Source organism: Hyperolius riggenbachi, chromosome 1, assembly GCF_040937935.1.
Source record: "Hyperolius riggenbachi isolate aHypRig1 chromosome 1, aHypRig1.pri, whole genome shotgun sequence".
NCBI lineage: Eukaryota > Metazoa > Chordata > Amphibia > Anura > Hyperoliidae > Hyperolius > Hyperolius riggenbachi.
This window is the reverse complement of record NC_090646.1, coordinates 518,523,087-518,546,334: the sequence shown is the minus strand read 5'-3', so window position 1 is coordinate 518,546,334 and position 23,248 is coordinate 518,523,087. Positions and strand designations below refer to the sequence as shown.

Below are 23,248 nucleotides of genomic sequence, written 5' to 3'. Positions count from 1 at the left end.
CAGTTGATGGCACAGCTCACCCAGCCAGCAATAGAAATCTTCAGATATGCTTTAGATCGGGGACCAGTGATGGGCTCACGAGTAGTCAAGAGTCCCTAAGGACTCAAATTTGTGCTTTAAATGAGGCTTAATTGTCTCAGCTGTGCAGCTGGATGACTAGGGAATAGTTACCCATAAGTCCGTGGTCCTCCCTGCGCTCTAAACAGCTTGCACGTGTCCTAGTGGATGGGTTGCAGCCTCACTATGCGCACTTCCTCCTTCAAGCCGTAAGGAGGAAGTGCGCGATGGTGAGGCTTGCAATGTGTCCAATGGGACACGTGCAAGCTGTTTGGAGTGCAGGAAGGACTACAGACTTATGGGTAACTAACCCCTTGTCATACAGCTGAGGCAATTAAGCCTCACTTAAATTACGAAATTTGAGTCCAAAGGGACTCTTGAGCCCATCACTGCCTGGGACCCACTAGCAGCTCTTTTCTAAGTGCTTGTGATTTGTAAAGCTCTTGCTAATGTAATGCTATGGGGATTTAAAAAAAATCAAGTGGAATCACACACAGTGGAAAACACTTTTTCTTGTCCGCTTTACAGCATCGCAAAACTAACATTGAATGGATCCTATTTTATAAATTGATCCTTTCATAATTGTCAGTCTGCAGTGGCTCCATCCTTTGTGGTGAGCGGACCACACCTCTGTGCTGTCCACGATTTTCCCAGAACAGGATGCGTTTCTCATATAGTCATATGGTTGAAATGCATTTTCCAGGCTCTAGTGGATCGTCAGACAGCACACTACACGGTCTGCTCCCATTGGCTGTTTGTGGTACGGCACAAGTCTCAAATAATTTGTGCGTATGTGTGTCTTTTTGTTGGGAGGTCAATCCAATTTACTATAAGAGTATAAAATGTACAGTAGAGTCTCTGTTATGCGGCACCCATGGGGATCGGCTGATGCTGGATATGTTTGATTTCTGGTTGCTTAAAACTCGAAGTTTAAAATAGGCCTAGCTAATACCCCACTCTATCTATATCCATCCATCCATCCCTGAATTAAGGCCCTATTTCCAGTAAGCCCAAATCCAGGTCGAATCTGAAGTATTTCCCTTCATAAGAGAGTGGTGGAAAAATATGGTTTAGCCTATGGCGCATTTCACTGCGAATCTGGATGGCATGCTGCAGATTTAATCAGCACAGTTAAATCTCTCTAGCCATGCATGGGACTGCTCAGCGAATCAGGCTGTGGCTACGCAGAAAAATGGGAGCCGCAACCAAATAAGAAGCAGCCACGGCTCCTGGTGGAAACTGGCCCTAAATGTTAAAATACATTAATTGAAAGTGTGTTAACCTTGAGGCCAGCTTCACACTGAATATTGTCATCGGTGCGGCACGTAGCCAAAACCAGGCCTTTGGGGAATACCGTATTGCTATGTGGTATTCCCCTTCGGGCATATAGCCAAACAGGAAGTGATGCGCACTTCTGGTCACTTCCTGTTTAGGGTATACGGAAGCGTATTGTAGAAATATGCTTTTGCACGTCACCTCAATGCCGCTGCGAACGTTTTTCAAAACCCTGCGTCGCCATAGACTGGCAAGACCTCTGGTCCGCCGCACGTCGATGCAGATACACGCGCTAACGTCGTTCTGGAACCGCGTTAGATTGATCACTTCCGGCACAACCCATTGCACCGCCGGTAATATAAAAAGAACCAATAGACTTTCATTGCCCTGCCACAATGGACCGCGCCAGTGTGAAAGGGCCCTGAGGGAGCCAGGGAAACAGCACAGCAGACCCTACAAACAGCCTAAGAAGTTGGCCTCCACCATTGTGAGTACTGCTGGCGATTTGTGCTTTTTAGTTGAAGGTAGCCTTACATCTAGCAATGTGTGGGCATATTCAACCAAAAACCCCAAAGAAAAGAACAAAAGCCACATCATGCCTATAAAACTCTACAGATAGAGTAAATATATCACGACACAATCATCTCCAATGAAAAAACGTAATTTTTATTTGAAGCTCATACTAATCATAAAAACAGTTAAAACTTGATAAAATTCCCACGCCCCCACCAACCAAGGGAGCGGGCCTGTGCATACACACCAATGTGCAAAACCATGCAAAAAACTGTCCGCTCCCTTGGTTGGTGGGGGCGTGGGCATGCACACGGATTTATTGTGTTTGGCATATATAGGTTTACAGCACACAGCACTTTAGGAATATAGAGGTATAGGGTTTTTGCCAGTATAACCTTTCACTTTGTGTTTGTCTCGTCTCTGGTGATGAAATAGACTGTGTAATATAGACATATTTGCTATTTGTTCTGTTTATATGGGCTTATATACCTTATTTAGTGAGGGAGTGATCCAATTATAATTGGATGTATCTGGGAGAATTTTATCAAGTTTTAACTGTTTTTATGATTAGTATGAGCTTCAAATACATTTTTTTCATTGGAGATGATTGTGTCATTATATATTTACTTTATCTGTAGAGTTTTATAGGCATGATGTGGCTTTTGTTCTTTTCTTTGGGGTTTATGGTTACATTAACAATAGCCATAGGACCATTTAAAGATGCACCTATGTGCATAAATTTATCAGTGCTCAGTTGTTTGTCTATAGGCATATTCAACCAAGACACAACTTTCTCTCTTATAGAATCTGATAAGAGAGATCTATCAGCTGCCCATACACCACAGGCCGCTTCCCAATCAATTTCAGTATGAAATCTCTCGGGAATCGGCCTTGTGCGCCGCATACGTCCGCCTCGCCTCCCTGACATTCTCCACTAATGTAAATGCCCCGCCTGTGCCCCCGTGTAAGGGATACATTACCTCTCCGTGGCCTCCGCTTGTCCCCGCTGGCTTCCAGGATTCCCCTACTGCATACACGCATGCTCCACGTGGGTTTCCTAGTAAGGGCGCATGTGTGTGACATCCCACGCACGCCGTACTAGAAAACCACGTGGGGCAGGCGTGTATGGAGAGGGGAATGTGCCTCAAAGCAGCAGAGGGACAAGCGGAGGCCGCGGACAGGTAATGTATACTTTACACTGTGGGGGGCAGCGTCAGGGGCTTCGTTGCATTTGTCGATCGTCTGGAAATTGCATGCCATTACCGCTGCACACCCAATCAAGTAACATCTTGCAGCATGTGCGATTGAGAATGTGTTCAAGTTTCATCTAATTCGACTGTAATAATCAAATTGGAAGGTCAATCCGCCGTCAAGTCGCCTGATGTATGGCCACCTTGAGACTTGTGAATTAGTTGAGGTCCAGATAACTGGGACTCTACTGTACAACTTGCCGTACATTTTTAAATTGGGTAATGCTAGGTACACACCATACAATTTTCTCTTAGATTTACCTCGGTCAGATATTTTTTTGTACAACATTGTGACTCTTTCTTTGAAAAATAAGGATGAAGCACTTGAACTCTGTCCATTTCTTGTCATCCCTGTCAGGCAGTAGTAGTGCAGAACTACATATGCTTCATATTTATAATAGAAAAAAAAATCCAAGAACTACCGTATTATTTTTATGGTCCCAAATTTCTGTTGCAAAACCTCAGGTGACCATGACAGAGCAGTCTGAGGGCCTCAATTTCTGCACAAACTGAAATCCGTTTCCAATGACAGAATATTGGATTTCATCCTGCCTACATATAGAGCAGTGCAGTCCTGTGGCTGCAGTTACCTTGTCTTTTAGTACTTGTTGCTGATGACTGTTAGCTCCCTACTGCTGCTTTCATTGTACTCGCAATATTGTCCACAGTGTAATAACTGTGCAGAGTTCCTGGTCTATGTGTCTGTGAGTGCTTATTTAGCCATTTGCGTTCTTTCCCCTAATCAGTTGTGCTTTTAACTTTCTTTATGTCTTTTCCCCTCTGGTAAACATCCTAGCCCCTGATTTAGCTGCTAAGCCTGTGCATAGTTAGGGATTATGAAATGCAAGTATTAATAGATTAGTACATTTCTGCAGTACTGCTGAGCTGCCTTTCTTTGGAAAGTAATTTCAAAAGAAGGTAGAAAACTGAAGGTTTTTGAATAGTTTTAAAGGGAACCTAAACTGAGAGGGATTTTGATGTTTCCTCTTAAACAATACCAGTTGCCTGGCAGTCCTGCTGATCTCTTTGGCTGCAGTGGTGGTTGAGTCACACACCTGAAACAAGCATGCAGGTAATCCAGTCTGACTTCAGTCAGGGCACCAGATCTGCATGCTTGTTCAGGGGCTGTGGCTAAAAGTATTAGAGACACAGAATGAGCAGGAGAGTCAGGGAACTGGTATTATTTTAAAAGTAAAAATTCACTTCCTTCTCAGTTTAGGTTCCCTTTAAGTGAAAAGTCAAGAAAACAGGCTTGAACTGCATACCAAGTCGTACCTGATATATTGCTCAAATAAGGATAGACTTACAAATTCTGGGCATGTTACTGATGTGTATTGATTAAAGTGGGATTAGATTGCCCCAGTTTCTTGTCTTTTCCAGTAAGATTGGACAGGGCCTGCCTAAAGCTGTCCATACACATAGATTTCCACCCAATTTTCCAAAACAATTGAATCCTTTCTGAAAGGAATTGATTCCTACCACACACAACACATTGATTTTTAATATATTCCATCAGGGAATCTGTTGAGAATTGATCAAACCGCAGCACGGCACATTCTTACTTTGCGGCCCTAGGGTCCCTGGTTCCAATTTGTATCAATATACCAGTTAGGTGCTTGCTTGGAGCCCAAGCACATAGTATATTGGGCCAGATTTGAACCAGGGACCGTAGAGCTGCAAAGAGTGCCATTCCCTGTGCTACCCTTATGCATGAAGTCATCTCTTCAGAATCACGGTTGTGTATTTGCTGAATGCTTTCATGGCACTAAAGGAATCATGCCGTAAATAACACAATTTACTGCATGGGGGCTGAATGCATTCTACCAGAAATTAGGGCATTTCTGCGTATTTGGAAAAGGTATCCTAGCACATGGGCTTCCTGCTTGTAGGACTATTATGGCAACACAGCACATCTATGTAAACCATCTGTATTCATAATAACGGGTTTTCACTTTTGTATGCATTTCAGCTGCGTTTGAAAAATGTATGCTGGTGTATAGGAACAAACGGACATCTACAGTAGTTTCTCTAAATAGAATATTCCTTGTGGAGAAAGAAAAAAACGCACAAGACGTATACCCTTTACTTTTTTTTTTTTACCCAGTTTTTTTTTTTTAAGCTAATTTAGAACTTGCATGCATGCTTTTATATAGTGTCCCTGTAGTAGTCACTGTCCATCTGAGTGGTGGTAAAGCAGTCTGCCTGTCATGTGTACTCCGGCTCATACACACTGCATGTATGCTGCCAGCCTAGTTTGTTGAACTATTTGTTCATGTTGGCCAAATTCCCTGTTTCTAGCTCCCTATATAGTGTCCCTTTATTCTGCACATTTTGCTATAGTCTGTTCAGCAATGTTGCTTCCGTCTAAGTAATATCACTGAGTTATATGAATGGAAGTAACGTGACAGATTTGTCTACAGACACTGCAGTCACCAGCACATCTGTGCCATGAAAATGGGGATTTCCTGCTTCTCCACTTCACATGCAGTGGCACATTCCCTTGTGTGTTTGGCCTGCCTCTTTCCAGCAGCAGCTGTGGTACAATACAGTATAGCAACAAAACTGATTAACAGTAACAGCCCCTGGTTCAGATAATGCGTTTCTCAAGGAGGCGCTTAAGTCTACTATATTTCGGCTAAAGGTAGCCATACATGAGGCGATGATGGGCAGATTCGACCAAGAGACCAATCTCTCTCTCTGATCCAATTTGATCGGAGAGAGATCTGTCAGCTACCCATACATCGCAGACCGATTCCCGATCAATTTCAGCATGAAATCTCTTGAGAATCAGCCGAGTCTGCCGCACCCACCTCCTCACCGCTGCCTCCCTAGTGTATAAATGTGCTTGGATGTGTGCATTTATACATGTCCTGTGTTAAGGTGCCCGTCCATCTTCCGAATCCACCACTTTTTCAAAAAGCCCTATACATGCTGGTGGATCTTTAGGATCCTAAGCTTTAGGACTTCCCCCTCCCGAGGTAAGTAACCCATAGGCCAGTGATCTGCAAACTTGGCTCTTCAGCTGTTAAGGAACTACAAGTCCCACAATGCATTTTCCTTTATGAATCAGGACTGTGGCTGTCAGACTCCTGCAATGCATTGTGGGACTTGTAGTTCCTTAACAGCTGGAGAGCCAAGTTTGCAGATCACTGACATAGACTTTCTCACAGATTCACTTTAAAACAAGATATTTGTGGTAATTCAGCTTCAAGTGAGCAACTGTGGTTTTTCCATGATGCATCACTCCTGAATATGCAAATCATCTATTTATGCCCCTGAAGCCAGGCTTAAAGAGAACCCGAGGTGTGTTTAAAGAATGTTATCTGCATACAGAGGCTGGATCTGCCTATACAGCCCAGCCTCTGTTGCTATCCCAAACCCCACTAAGGTCCCCCTGCACTCTGCAATCCCTCATAAATCACAGCCATGCTGTGAGGCTGTGTTTACATCTGTAGTGTCAGTCTCAGCTGCTCCCCTGCCTCCTGCATAGCTCCGGTCCCTGCCCCCATCCCTTCCCTCCAATCAGCAGGGAGGGAAGGGATGCAGGCGGGGACTGGAGTTCTGCAGGAGGCGGGGAGAGCAGCAGACTGACACTATAGAGATAAACACAGCCAGCTCTGACAAGCTGTTTGTCAGCAGCGTGGCTGTGATTTATGAGGGATTGCAGAGTGCAGAGGGACCTTAGGGGGTTTGGGATAGCAACAGAGGCTGGGCTTTATAGGCAGATCCAGCCTCTGTATGCAGATAATATTCTTTAAACGCACCTCGGGTTCTCTTTACATCAAGAACCACTGGTGTATATAGTGAGCCTATAGCTCCACATGTACCAACAATCTCTCCAACTATCTTCCAAACGGATCTGTTGGAAGATAAGTTGGGCTTGTGTACGGCTGGCAAACAACCAGATGACCAACTGATAACAACCGGAGGATCAATCTGACCAACTGACATGCAGTTTGGACTGTGTGTACAAGTCTTTTGAACAACTTTGTTGTTTTTGAATGCAGACATGTTGCGCAGTTTGTCATTTAGCTTGCACTAAGCTTTGGCAGGACAGTTTTTTTTTTCCTGTTTTGTTTTTGTAAAACTCTTGTCTGTTGTTGGTGCGTAATTTGTACAGTACTTCCTTTTAATCTGTGCTAGTGTGGAGCAGGAATACACCCAGGCACATTTTGTTTGTGCAAGCTCCTGTGAAGTATGTAATAAATGGACAATTGTCCTGGAAAGGGCGTTCCTTGGCTGCAAACACTTAGCTGGTAACTCATGTTCAACAAATACATCCCTTTTTCCAGTTAGGAATTTCTTTAATAAAAAAAGGAAATCCTAGGATTATTTGAATGGTTTTAGGCAATTATGATCTATATTTAGAATGGCTAATCATATAAATTGCATAAACTTAGAGAACCCGAGGTGGGTTTTAACCTGCTGAGCAGTCTGGACGAGCTCAGCTCGTCCAACACCGCCAGAGGCTGCCGCTCAGGCCCTGCTGGGCCGATTTTCGTCAAATAAAAAGCAGCACACGCAGCCGGCACTTTGCCAGCCGCGTGTGCTGCCTGATCGCCGCCGCTCTGCGGCGATCCGCCGCGAGCAGCGGCGAAAGAGGGTCCCCCCAGCCGCCTGAGCCCAGCATAGCCGGAACAAAAAGTTCCGGCCAGCGCTAAGGGCTGGATCGGAGGCGGCTGACGTCGGCTGACGTCGATGACGTCACTCCGCTCGTCTCTATGGCGACGATGTAAGCAAAACAAGGAAGGCCGCTCATTGCGGCCTTCCTTGTTTATTCTGGGCGCCGGAGGCGATCGGAAGAACGCCTCCGGAGCGCCCTCTAGTGGGCTTTCATGCAGCCAACTTTCAGTTGGCTGCATGAAATAGTTTTTTTTTTATTTAAAAAAAACCCTCCCGCAGCCACCCTGGCGATTTAATCAGAACGCCAGGGTGGTTAAGAATCCTAGCAGGCTGTTTACATGTAGACCGTCACTCTTCGCCGTTCCCCCGTCTCCTCTATAGTGCCGCTCCCCGCCTGGGTCCCTTCCCACCAATAAGCTTACAGAGGCGTGGAGTATCACTATAGATGAGGCGACGGAAAGTTGACAGTCTGCATGTAAAACAGCCTGCTAGCGCCACGCTGCGTGTCGCTAGCACGGCGGTTTCTTTTGGGGGGGGGGGGGGGACAGCAGAGCGTGGGGGGCAGTATAGTAACAGAGGCTGGCGATTATCTGCAGAACCAGCCTCTGTGTGCTAATAGGATTCTTAAAACCCATCTCTGCTTCTCTTTAAAGCAGACCTAAATAAATACTAAACATTTCCAATTAAGTTTTGCATCCTGACAGATTAACTTGTCTCTCCCTGGTCTGTTTTTAATAAAACAAGGTTTTCCTGAAGCCAGAATGTCCTTTAACGAGGAGCAGTCAGCCATACTATTTTAGAAAAAAAAAACATATAAAGGAGATAAATACTTGCTCTACTTACATATGTATTGCACTGTCCTCGTTTTGTTTTTAGTGATTTTTTTTTTTACAGTAAAAAGAGAAAATCCTTCTTAGCATTTCCCATTTAAAGTGTGGCTATTTTTAAGCCAATCCTGATGTCATTTCCTCCCTGATTGTGTATGCATTGCCCACCCTCCACTATAGAAAGTGCATTGTCTCAGCATGAAAAATACTGGCCAATAAGAGAGGAACAGAGGTGTGGGAGGGGAAACAGGATCAAAAGAGTCTTCTTTCAATCAGGCTGCATTAGTTAAGTCTGAGGGGAAGTAGAGAAGCAAAAAAGGACAACCCAGCATGCTCTGCAACCTCCTTTTTTGTGTACCAAATTTTGTGTGTACCAAATAAAGGTGGGTAAAAGTCTTTGGAAAATTAAAGATCACAGACCAATTTTACCCCCTTCCTTGTTGTATGAGAGCCATAAGGTCCGTACACACGCCGGACTTTAGGCAACGACGGGTCCGTCGTTGCCTCCCGCTGGGTGGGCGTGCCAGCGACAGTCCGGCGTGTGTACGCTCTGTCGTCAGACTGATACGGCTGTTCCTGAGCGATCCGCCGGGCGGATCGCTCAGAAACAGCCGTATCAGTCTGACGACAGAGCGTACACATGCCGGACTGTCGCTGGCACGCCCACCCAGCGGGAGGCAACGACGGACCCGTCGTTGCCTAAAGTCCGGCGTGTGTACGGACCTATACTCTACACAGTCTGTTCTATTGAGCTGAACTCCCCATCAGATAAAAATCTTCGCTAGATGCTGTACACAAAGATACTGTACACATGCAACAGATCAGTATCTGCAAAAGATCAGTTCCTGCAAAATGCATTCATAGTCTATGATATCCGCAGTGCTCATACACACCTAGTTAAACAGACATTAATCTGCAGATCTGAAGATCCATCCTGGTGGATCTGATCTGCAGATACATTTCCGTTAAACAAGGTGTGTATAAGATCCACAGATATCATAGACTATGAATGTAATTTGCAGGAACTGATCTTTTGCAGATACTGATCTTGCATGTGTACAGCATCTTTGTGTGCAGCATCTTGCAAAGATTTTTATCTGATTGGGAGTTCAGCTCAATAGAATACTGTGCAGAGTATGCTCTCATACTACATGGAAGGGGGTAAATTTGGTCTGTGATCTTGCCTTTTCCAAATACTTTTATCTGATGTGTACCCACCTTAAGAGTCAGGTAAACTGGGGAATGATCATTTATCAACAAGAAAAGTAATAGTGATTGTAACTTTTGCATTGCTTGGTTAGCATCCTTATTTGTTTACCAGATAAAAATAAAGAATTGATGTTATGCCCTACAGTTACACTTTAACAATACACACTAGGCCGTAGAAGTCCTATCACACACATTTTCCCATTATTGTCATCCTGCTAGTCCAGTGGCTTACATTAGTGTAAAGGCTAGATCAGGGCTTGGAGGATCAGTCTTCAAAATGCTTGAAACCCTCCCACTTCAGTGGACATGCGGGGGTTTAGGAGGACCGTACTTTATTAACTAAACAGACATCAGAAAAAAGGTAAGTATGGCTGCTGAAATAATTAAGTTGAACTCCATGTTAAAATTGAACTCTTTCCAATGTTTTTTTCCCCTTGATTTGGGCATGTTAGAGGTTTTTTTTTTTCCTTCTCTCTGTGTATCAGAGGAGGTGAAATTTCCACGTGTCTCCTTTCCTGGCGACAGAGCAGAGGTGACTTTGACTGTGAAATGCTACAATACGCTATAAAGTATATTTATTTTTAGTAGAGTAGGGAAGAACGAGTTCTTCTAGATCACAACTGAGCTTATAGTCTTTTAAAAGGCAGGGACAGCATAGGGTACAGTTAGTCTGGAAAAAGAGACAGTGATTATCATGTAATGAAAGCTCAGGACTGAGGGAAAGATTGGTAAGGAAGTTAGAAAATGGGTAGTTTGAATTTGATTCAGAGTTAAACAGTGAGCCATCTAAGAGATTTGCAGTCAGGTTCTATAACCACTTTATCCACCACTACAGTATATCTACGTCCTCTGTGACTTCATCTAAGCCACGAGTCAGTAGATATACAGTACAGACCAAACGATTAGGCACACCTTCTCATTCAAAGAGTTTTCTTTATTTTCATGACTATGAACATTGTAGATTCACACTGAAGGCATCCAAACTATGAATTAACACATGCGGAAGTATAGTACATAACCAAAAAGTGTGAAACTGAAAATATGTCATATCCTAGTTTCTTTAAAGTAGCCACCTTTTGCTTTGATTACTGCTTTGCACACTCTTGGCATTCTCTTGATGAGCTTCAAGAGAGGTAGTCACCTGAAATGGTCTTCCAACAGTCTTGAAGGAGTTCCCAGAGATGCTTAGCACTTATTGCCCTTTTGCCTTCACTCTGCGGTCCAGCTCACCCCAAACCATCTGGATTAGGTTCAGGTCTGGTGACTGTGGAGGCCAGGTCATCTGGTGCAGCACCCCATCACTCTCCTTCCTGGTCAAATAGCCCTTACACAGCCTAGAGGTGTGTTTGGGGTCATTGTCCTATTGAAAAAAAAATGATGGTCCAACTAAACGCAAACCGGATGGAATAGCGTGCCGCTGCAAGATGCTGTGGTAGCCATGCTGGTTCAGTATGCCTTCCAATTTTGAATAAATCCCCAACAGTGTCACCAGCAAAGCACCCCCACACCATCACACCTCCTCCATGCTTCACGGTGGGAACCAGGCATGTAGAGACCATCTGTTCACCTTTTCTGCGTCACACAAAGACACGGTGGTTGGAACCAAAAATCTCAAATTTGGACACATCAGACCAAAGCACAGATTTCCACAGGTCTAATGTCCATTCCTTGTGTTCTTTAGCTCACACAAGTCTCTTCTGCTTGTTGCCTGTCCTTAGCAGTGGTTTCCTAGCAGATATTCTACCATGAAGGCCTGATTTACACAGTCTCCTCTTAACAGTTGTTCTAGAGATGCGTCTGCTGCTAGAACTCTGTGTGGCATTGACCTACAAAAACATGCGATTTTTGAGGCTGGTGACTCGGATGAACTTATCCTCCGCAGCAAAGGTGACTCTTGGTCTTCCTTTCCTGGTGCGGTCCGAATGTGAGCCAGTTTCTTTGTAGCGTTTGATGTTTTTTTGGGACGGCACTTGGGGACACTTTCAAAGTTTTCCCAATTTTTCAGACTGACTGACCTTCATTTCTTAAAGTAATATAAGGGCCAATCATTTTTCTTTACTTAGCTGCTTTTTTCTTGCCGTAATACAAATTCTAACCGTCTATTCAGTAGGATTATCAGCTGTGTATCCACCTGGCTTTTCCAGAATGCAACTGATGGTCCCAACCTCATTTATAAGGCAAGAAATCCCACTTATTAAACCTGACCGGGCACACCTGTGAAGTGAAAACCATTTCAGGTGACTACCTCTTGAAGCTCATCAAGAGAATGCCAAGAGTGTGCAAAGCAGTAATCAAAGCAAAAGGTGGCTACTTTGAAGAACCTAGAATATGACATATTTTCAGTTGTTTCACACTTTTTGGTTATGTACTATACTTCCACATGTGTTAATTCATAGTTTGGATGCCTTCAGTGTGAATCTACAATGTTCATAGTCATGAAAATAAAGAAAACTTTGAATGAGGTGTTGTGTCCAAACTTTTGGTCTGTACTGTATGTTTGCACATATTTGGAGTGCTTTTGGGCACTCCAGTGATGTTGCAGCTCTGAAATATGGCCAAACTGGTGGCAAGTGGCATCTTGGCAGCTGCACGCTTGACTTTTCTCAGTTCATGGGCAGTTATTTTGCGCCTTGGTTTTTCCACACGCTTCATGCGACCCTGTTGACTATTTTGAATATAACGCTTGATTGTTCGATGATCACACTTCAGAAGCTTTGCAATTTTAAGAGTGCTGCATCCCTCTGCAAGATATCTCACTATTTTTGACTTTTCTGAGCCTGTCAAGTACTTCTTTTGACCCATTTTGCCAAAGGAAAGGAAGTTGTCTAATAATTATGCACACCTGATATAGGGTGTTGATGTCATTAGACCACACCCCTTCTCATTACAGAGATGCACATCACCTAATATGCTTAATTGGTAGTAGGCTTTCAAGCCTATACAGCTTGGAGTAAGACAACATGCATAAAGAGGATGATGTGGTCAAAATACTCATTTGACTAATAATTCTGCCCTCCCTGTATTAGTGACACGGCTACACATCAGGCTTTATTCTTACAGCATCGATGTTATTTTTTATATACTGTATAAGAGATTCCTGTGTACACATCATTATATATATATATATATATATATATATATATATATATATATATATATATATATATATATATATATATATATATATATATATATATATATATATATATATATATATATATAATACTGTACAGTCACAATCAGATATGTATATCTGACTGTAAAAATACGAGGACTGCTTTATTGAAGCAGCACAAGTAACTAATTTTGGTTTATTTCATTTTTGTGGACTAAGCACATCTATTACTGTATGTATAAATTATTTATGACTATCTGAGAAATAGAACATTTTATCATATTTCCTATTTTAATTACAGTTTAAATTCATTAGGAGTCGGTGCATTTTTTCCCGACTCCGACTCCAGGCACCCAAAATTGCCCTGACTCCGACTCCACGACTCCGACTCCACAGCCCTGATAAGTAGGGGTAAAATTATTTCTGATTAAATAAGGATATGGCTAAACTGTCAAAACTGCTCTGGTCCATAAGTGGGAAACAAGGTCTGGATGCAAAGTGGTTAAACCCACAGCAACAGTACCAATGTACATGCCTAGGCTCATGGCCCATCCAGGCAGCTAAACCATTTACCTTGTCAGAAGCCATAATTTTGATCATCTGACTTCACTGGATGGATGGATTTGCCTTGGGCGGCTCACATATTGGGCATACAGATGCATCGGTGATGCACATTTTGCAGTGGTTGCTGGATTGAGCATAATGCTTCTCGTGAGTGCTATGTAAGGGGGGAGTTGAGCTATTTTGCCATACTTTTTGATTGACTCATTGAATATAAGGAAAGAAATATGGTAAATATGGCAGCCTCCATATCCCTCTCGTTACAGTTGTCCTTTGAGGACAGATAATACATGAATCCTGCTAAACTATTCTGCCTGGACCCTAAAGCTATGTAAACGTACATGCTATATTAGAGGTGGCTGACGACTATTCTGCCAGGAATCTAGCATGTGTCCAGTCTCCAGCAACCTTGACCGCACACACACACTCTCTATGATGGCCAAGCTCCGTCAGAGGACGTAATTCAAATTACTATAGCAATAGCTGGAAGCCGAATTATGTCTTACCTCCACTATCCATGGCAGCCTGGATGGGGAATAGTAATTAAGGATGCTGGGACTTGTACAAGAGCTGGGTAAGCCATTTACTAACGTTACTGTGCGCCCAAATCCCCCAGTGGCCGAATCATATGTACTTGATGTCACGATGTAAAGTCTTCAGCCATAACAGGCACATGAATATATAAACATTGTGTGCTTATACAGACAGAGAGCGAGAGAATGAACTTCAGGAAGATCACCATAGACATCAGCTTACATCTCAACTCTGCATGTAATAAAACACTGGGCAAAATGCTACTCCCATTACTATTTCTCAGTGGTGCTGCTGCAATGCTCATTACACCAAGCATACATTACCACTAACCACCTGCTGGCTCAGTGTGCTGTCAATAATGTGTGTCCTGTACCATGACCTTTGCAAATTAACTTGTTAATAAGACATATGATGACATCTTAATGACTCACAAACGGGCTAATTTATAAAAGTGTCAGCTGAACTAAAATAGGGCTTTTGCCCACAGCAACAAATCGTATAAATTGGCAATAAACGGCAAAATTGTGATTACAATTGAACCTTCGTTTGCACTTAAGTATTTGCAATAAAATGTATATCAAATTCGCAAGTAAATGCCCATGTCCTGTGATTTCTGTGGAAATAATGATGTTATGGAGGCAATATGAATGTATCCACCCTTTTGCTTCCTTTTCTGCAGTGAAATATTCAGTTGCACTAGGAACTGATGTTTTGATAATACTGTAGATGAACTTTTCCTCCCCACAGCAGCCTGAACACCAGTTTCAGGACAAAGCTTCCCTGTCCCTCTACCACTATTGTAGAGGGAGATGGGAAGTGACATGTGACTACCATAAAAAATTGAGACAGCACTTCCTGACACTGGGACAATGGCCTCAATTCACTAAGCTTTATCAAACACTTTATCAAACGTTTGATAATTTACTTCATGGTTAAAACATAATTTTGAATGCACTAAGGTGTTATAGATTGCTTGAACGTTTTATTCAGGGCTGTGGAGTTGGAGTCGAGGAGTCGGAGTCGGGACAATTTTGGGCACCCGAAGTTGGAGTCAGTCATTGATTTCATAAACTGAGGAGTCGGGAGTCGGATGATTTTTGTACAAAATCCACAGCCCTTAAGTATTAGACTAAGGAGTCGGAGTCTGAGCCATTTTGGGTACCCGGAGTCGGAAGATTTTTTATTACCGACTCCACTGCCCTGGTTTTATTGATAAAACATTCAATAAATATATAATACCTTAGTGAATTCAAATTTCGATTTTACCCATGAGGTAAATTATCAAACGTTTGATAAAGCTTAGTGAATTGAGGCCAATATGTTTCACTCCGGAGTATCTTTGTTGTTGCTTGCACAGACATATACATGGCAAAGCAGCCCAAAAACATAATCTCACTCTCTCCATGTTTCATAGTAGATGTGATGTTTTCTGTGAAAGTTTCATTGTTCTCATCTCTGGACATAAAGCTGATGTGGCTTGCCAAAAAGCTCCAGTTTTGTTTTTTCTGTCTGACATTCACCATGAAGCATTGTCTGGTCAGTATGCATTTCAGCAAATTCCATTCTGGCTTTTTAGGTTTTCTCTCAAAGGTAAAATCCTCCTGGTCTTCTTCCATTGAGCCCATTGTCAATCCAGAAGGAGTGGATGGAGTGATCAGACATTGATTGACTTTGTCCTTGGAGTTTAAGGGCTGGTTCAGACGGACGTCTGCATGGCGTCGCGTTTGGGGGAATCGCGGCGGCTGCACAGTCAGGCTTTCAGTAGCCGTCACATTCCGATGCGGTTGCATTTTTTCTTCCCCTAGGCGGACATTAGCCGTCGCAGTTGGCTGCCCCCTGGAAGCAACATGTCGCTTCCAGGGGCAGCTCGAACGCTAGCGAAAATGGTGACCCGAACGCCGCGATTGTGTAAACGTGTGCAAAAGCTCTGTGTAAACGCTCCCATTTACTTGAATGGGAGCGTTTACCATGACGTTCCGAACGCTTGCTGTAAACGCTCCACAAGCGTCCAACTGAACCAGCCCTAACCCATTTTTACAATCTTTCAGCTCAGGAGTCAATTGCATCCACATTCAGGGAGATAGGCTTCAGTCCCAGTTCTTTTTTTTTTTTTTTTTTTTTTTTGTAACTCTTATGCACTGTCAATTGCTGTCAATCATGGGGAACAGGACCCAATTCCCTAGGGTGACAGTTATGTGCGCAAGCCCATACAGACAGCTGCTACAGCTGGGCAACTCGTACCGTTGCTGAGGGGTGGAGGGACCTCCGCACACAACGTAGTTGTTTCAGGCAGGCGGGGTAAGGAAAGGAACAATATTCTCTCTCTACCTCTCCCTCTCCCTCCCCCCAAGGCCCAGATGACCTTTGTGTCTAGTGCAGCCTTTCTCAGGAGGAGCCCTGCAAATAACTTTTGGATCTCAAGGAACCATCACGGAACCCCTGCATTTATTTTGTGGGGGGCGTGATCTTTAAAAGTAGGTGAGGCTGTTTCTTTTCCTACCCCCTATTACACTGTCACTCATTATACTGTCTCCTTATCCTAGGGCTTTTTATTAATGTGCTCATTATTCTGATCCCCAATTTAGTGTTTCTTTTTACAGTACCCCCTATTATAGTGTGCTCTATTATAATTCCTCCACAATGGGGGAAAATGTCAAGGAACCCCTGCTGAGTACTCGAGGAACCCTAGTTGAGAAAGCTTGGTCTAGCGTAATATAATCTATTCCACAAGTGATTAGCTAAGGTCCATATTGTTTTGTCTTGAAAAATTGTATAAAATAGTTTTACATACAGTAGAATCTCATTATAGTAAACACTGATACAGTAAACCTCTGGCTATAGTAAACTCAGTCCCCAGGTCCCGATAATGCACCTATATGAATATACAATGCATGATGAATTCTGGTAAACTACTTGGCCAGGTCCCCAGTACTATAAAGGGATTCCACTGTACAGGAATATTCCATTATCCTCCACCCAGCTAAGCAACCGTATTTTAATAGCATCCCCAGATGACATCTGATAATTTAGCAGTATTTAATTGCTCTTCACTATATGTCTTTATTCTGGCTGCAATCACAGTTTGTCTGTTTGTGTCTTTTTAAGAATGTACTATTTATACACTGGTATTTTTTGTATTCTGTTAGGTCGCTATGGTGGAAGTCCAGCTGGAAGCAGATTACGTCTACCCCACGGGCCTACTGATTGCATTTAGTGCATGTACTACGGTTCTGGTTGCTGTACATTTATTTGCACTCATGATCAGCACTTGTATTCTTCCCAATATTGAAGCAGTGAGCAACGTCCATAATCTGAACTCTGTGAACGAGTCACCTCATGAGAGGATGCATCGCCACATTGAACTGGCTTGGGCCTTCTCCACTGTCATTGGGACGCTGCTGTTCCTGGCTGAAGTTGTTCTCCTCTGTTGGGTGAAGTTTCTCCCAGTGAACAGTCCAAAGTCAAAAGTCAATGATACGTCCTCAATTAGTCCTGGCAAAGCAGCAGCAATAGCTTCAACATTCATAATGGTTCCATTTGGATTAATCTTCATAGTATTTGCAGTTCATTTCTACAGATCACTGGTCAGCCATAAAACAGATCGACAGTTCCAGGAGTTAAATGAACTTGCTGAGCTAGCTCAACTTCAGGACCAGCTGGACCACAGAGGGGACTCTGTCCAATCCCCTGGTCACTATGCATAGATATTATTCCCTATATGAAGGGCTAAATTCTTCTGTCTTACAATGTTTTGGAGATGTAAGTGAAAAGTGGGCTGAGTTGTTGCTCTGCAAGGTGTAATTCCTTTTATATTAGAATGCACTTCCATTCAGAAGTTAATTCCAGGGATTATTTATTGGTTTGCCTAGGATATGGCCCCTTCAGAGCAGCCGGTAGACTTTTGCATGACGTGTGCCAAAGTCTGCTGCCCACACATGTTGCTGAGAAAACCTCTCTGACCCTAAATGTTTTTTGATTTTTTTATTTTATATGTGGCAGTATGGGTTGTGGACCAGTCCCAGATTAGACCTTTCTTCAGCACATTGGTAGTTTGCACTTTGTCACGGTTTATATTGCAGCATGCACACCCCTTACTGTCTGTGATTGTCACAAAGAACAATGCAGCCATCCCTGGGGTATGGACTGGGGGGGGGGGGGGGGGGGGTTGATCACTTTGCTTGTCACTGTAACTCAGAAGTGTTAGCTGCATGTAGGGAGCTGACAGGAATGTGTTGTAATGCATGCCACAATTACCTGTGTGTGAGCCACTGGATTGCTTTTAATGCTTAACATAGAATGTATATATGCAAAGAACTATATAGTTGACTTTGATCAACGTTGTTTTTTACATTTGCTATTTACACATTTCAAAATTTAGTTTTTATTTAGAGTAAGTTTACCGAATTGCTTTAAGTGCCTCTGATGCATCTGTGTAGATGTATTACAAAATGACTATGACCTGTTACATTTTATATGCCAATTAAACACTGTATTGTATATAAATAGATATCAATTTCACATCTCCACTGCCGGGGGCATTGCGGCAATGGGCTGTTATGCCACCTGTGTGGAGATGATACTTTTAAATAGTTAAAAAAAACAACAACTTGAAATCCTGTTTGGGATGCCACTATGTAGTAACACAAAAGTTTCCCTGCTGCTTCAAGGTTTCCAGCATTGGCAAATTAACTTGCAGTGCAGTATTCTGATGAAATCTGAAGCTGCTCCAAAACCGCTATAAGTGTAAAAATGTATAAATGACTGTGGAACCCCTGAATGTCACCAGATGGACTCCAGTCCTCTGTCTAAAATAAGCAAAACGCTTAAGTCCCATTGTTTCCTAGGTGGGCATCAGAGGCGGAGAACTCTTCTTATTACTACACAGGAATCCCAGAAAAAAATACATTTTATTTATTTATTTTTTTAAAATCTTAGTATCAGTCTTTTACATAGAAAGAGAGAGGACAAGTTGCCCTCTTTTTTTTTGTAAAGAATCTTTCCTACATTGAGACAAATGTAAGTCTCATGTTTTGCTACAAATATTTCCGAATTATAATAGGAATACCACTATAAATAACTGTGTGTTTGTAAAACGTTGCTACTATGTGCTAAATTTTCATTGCTACTGGGTATGTTTGTTCTGAAATGCAAAAGAAAACTATAGCCCAAATGCAGATGTGAACTTTTCTCATGTCTAGGAAACTGTTGGAAGATCTGCTAAGAAACTACATTTTTTATGCCGTATTTAAACCTATCCCAAAGGCTCTTTTCATTTCCATAAAGTTCTTTAAGCAGAAAAAACAAGTTCTAATAACCAAATTTAAAATGGTGGTATTAAGTGGTAATGAAAGAGAATGGTCCACATCTAAATTGATTCCGTGTAAAAAAAAAAAAAAAAAAAATATAAAAAAAAAAATCCTCATTGACTGCTTTATGTAAGGCTGTACATGGATTAGTTTGTCATACTCCTCAAAATATGTCCAATTGTTCCCATTTTCTTGCAACCCCTAAAATGTTAAAATGTGACAAAGCTGTAGGAAGTCTAAAGCAGGCCATACACTGGCTCGATTCACGGCCGTTTCGACAGCAGATCCGATCCTGGGATCGGATCTGCTGCCAATCGCTTGCGCTAAACGCACCCGCCGATCCGATTCCCTCCCGAAATCGGATCGGACCGTCGATCGCGCCGTGCGGGAAATTACCCTCGATCGCCCGGCGGTAGGAGCGCGTCGCTTGCGGCGTACGATTCGGGCCCGATCCGAGCATGTATACATTACCTGAAGCTGGCTCCGGGGTCCTCTTCTCCTCGCTGCACCGCATTTCCGCATGTCCCAGTGTACGCTTATACTTCCTGTGTCACTCCGGTGACCAGGAAGTTGAAATAGAGGGCGCTCTATTTGAACTTCCTGGTCACGGAGTAACACAGGAAGCGCCGGGATGGAGCAAGAACAGCGGTGCGGTGCAGTGCGGAGAAGATGCCCGGGAGCCAGCCTCAGGTAATGTATACGGGGGGGGACAGGCGGCAGGAGCAGCTGAACAGATTGTGATCGGTTTCAGGCTGAAATCGATTCACAATCTGTTTGCAGTAAAGGCAGCCATACGATCCCTATCTGATCAGATTCGATCAGATAGGGATCTGTCAGCTGGTCGATCTAATGGCACATCGACCAGTGTATGGCCACCTTATATTGTTTCCTCCCAGGGTCTTTTTTTATGAAATGGTGCAAGCTGGACCATGGAGGGGGTACTTGCATTGTGAGTTGTCCAAGTTTCCAAATGCAAGAGTCATACACATAGAAACTAGGGCTGGTCAATGAAATGCACATTATTTCAAGTTGGTGCATAATTATGCAAATTCTATATTCAAATTTATGCAGCTTGAACATGGACAAATCAAATCCTGCCAAGGTTGAATTCAGTTGATCTATTTTCAAGCTACATAGCTCTCCATTCAACATTTGCATAAGCCTGCATCAACTCAGAATCAATTGCATCTCATTGGCCATCCCTGCTAGAAACCCCACTGCAAATCGTTTCACATATAAAAGGATTTTTCCATTGCGCCGGATAAATGCCCGATTCTGTCACAACTTTCCTTGATAAATTATCATCATCATCATCTATTGGTTTCCAAGCAATATAACTGACCTGAAGGATACAGCAGCTTTTTATGACATTGAAAATAAAAAGGCTGTGAATACTCATGGCATAATTCAGTTACAAGCTAACATTATATGGGCATGGACACTAAGCAGCCTATGTTCAAATAACAGACCCCTAAAAATAGTTCCTGTCCGCACACAACTGATTTGGCATTATACAGCTAATTTATAAACTATGCTAGGAGCATTTAAAGCTGATCAACATCTAACAAAGTAACCAAAATCATACTCTCCTCTCCCCCAAGGTTCCTGCTGGTCCCCAGTTCTACCTGGTAATCTAGTAGGCATTTTACCACTTGCTATTGTAAAATGGAAGCACCTGCCAAAGCTGTACAATGCCCTTTTCAGTGGCCAGTTGGTTTCTCCCCCCGCCCCCCCCTTCCCGCCCCCCCTTTTTATCAGCCGATAGTAACTAATTCGAGATGGGGTGGGTTATGGTGGCCATCTTGGAAGAAGAGTCTATGGGGGAGATTTATCAACGCATTACCGACAGTTCTGAATGATAGTAAGAACCTTCTTAAATCCTAGGTAATAGTGGCAATTTAGCATGAATTTCTAGAGCTGCGCTACAATTAAGAAAAGTGCAAATCCATCCCTAAACTGGCGCAGATTAAGTGCTTGATAGCAGTTCTACAGATGCAGAACTGCAGGCTAGACCTGATTTGTGTGGTGCTCCTCCCCCTGCTGATTTCCTTCTCAGAGCCTGCTGCTATCAATACAGCAGGTGTGTTGGTTATCTCAGCAACAGAAATTCCCCTCACACACTGCACTGTCTGAGAGACCTTCCTAGCGCCTCCTATTTTACAACAGTTTTAGAAGGAATCTGCACTATTTAGTGATTTCTTAGGCAGTCTGAGACAATTCTGCACGGATTTCTAAAAACCTACCAATATTTGGTCTCAGACACTCTTGATAAATCTGGCCCTGAGACTTCTGCAGCTCTGCTGCTGGTTCTGGCATAGTAGACACCATAGATTACTGATGGTAGGACTGGGGACTACTTTAGAGAAGAAGTAAGTATGTTTCCTACTTGCAGACCATTTTTATTATGTCACCCAAAGTTTTCTTTTTAAGAGCTGAATATTCAGTAGAACAAATAAATTCAGTACCTTCAGACACTTTAAATGGATCAAAAGAATGGTCAGACTTCATGTGGGTACAGTGGTATATGAAGTTACAGGATTTCTTTAATGAAAGCAGTTTATAATGGGCCTTTGGATTTTAGTGTGTACAGACTGAAAGCCGTACTATCCTGTTTCAGTGACACAGTGGGAGCTACTCTTTCAGATTTCATGGCAAGAGTTATGCAGATCCACGTCCTCCCAAAAGATGTTCCTCCTGCCAATGTGCCTGGGAGATCTTACAGGGCAGTGGGTTAATCCTTCTATAGGAATGATGATAGGTTCTGTCCAACAAACATGAGAAAGTGTTCTTTGATGTGGTGTGGATCAATAGTTTTCATTTTAATATACAGTGTCTAAGAAATCATAGTGAAACGTCTAAGTCTGCTATCTTTAATTTCCGATTTTTATTTGTATAAAGGAATTATGTGTAAACTGTGATGTGGACTCACTACTGCAAGGTTAGCAGCAATAATGTCTCTTATAGGATGTTTTTCAGATACTGTAATATTTTCTTTTGTAATTGTGAAACAAATGCTCGGAAGATATTAAGAAAAGGGCACAGAGATATACATTTGTACCCTCAGCACACATAAAGTTATTATGCACAGCCAAATCTTTCTCCTCCTTTTGTAATTTGGTACAGGATCCAGTATTTACATTCATGATGCAAAGCTTTTGTCCTGTTAAGTTTAAACATTGTAAGAAAGAAAACCTTTTGCAGAATGAAATCCTGGTGCCTAATGGTTATTCAGTCAGTTGAACTTACTACAAATAAAAAGGCAGGTTGGCTGAAAAGTGTGGAAATGACTTTGCTTTTTGTGTTATCTTCTTTGGCTAAAGGTAAATGAGTGATCCAAACTTGAGGAAAACTGTGTTCTAGCAGCAGATACAGGTGACCTCCAGTCCGAGGCACATGTGGCTTATGTGAAAGCAAACCTTAAGAAACCCCATGTGATAAGAATATCCATTTTTATATTTTTTAAAGAAAATTTTATATAAAAAGTTCCCTTCAGTGAAAACTAACTACAGTACGTTTTAGTAGTTTCAGAGAATGCAGCAGATACATCATTCCTATTGGTCAGTGAACTCATCCATTACATTTAAGGACCAATAGGGTTGTTTAGAAATACAAGAGGAGGGATATTCTTCTGATGCGCTTAGCAACAGTACTAATTTGCATATTATTCTCTGGGGCATTGCTCTGTTTTTGAGTTACAGTAATTGCATAAAGCAGCCCATACACTCAGCCGATTTTCTGGCCGACCGATCGATCGCGATCGATCGATCGATCGATCGCAAATCGGTTGGCCAATCGACCGATCGACGGCCGATTTCGATCGATTTCGATGGATTTCCATCGAACTAGCAGGGTGGAAAATTTAGGTCGATCTGATGAGATTGCTTATCAGTTTGCATTGGCCTTAATGGAAATCTGATGGCAAAAAAATGCCATCAGATCGAATTTCAACAGATTTCAAACTGAAATCTATTGGAATTC

General features: G+C 42.6%; 1 protein-coding gene across 1 annotated transcript in view; it reads left to right on the top strand.

Moving 5' to 3' along the window:
• LOC137524782 (calcium release-activated calcium channel protein 1-like) overlaps positions 1-18,107 on the top strand; it is a 34,104-nt gene extending 15,997 nt beyond the window's left edge. Inside the window, exon 2 of the mRNA XM_068245050.1 lies at positions 17,111-18,107. Coding sequence (XP_068101151.1) covers positions 17,111-17,668 — 558 coding nt within the window. The 3' untranslated portion in view covers positions 17,669-18,107. The remainder of the gene's footprint in view (positions 1-17,110) is intronic.
• Positions 18,108-23,248: the final 5,141 nt, after the last annotated feature.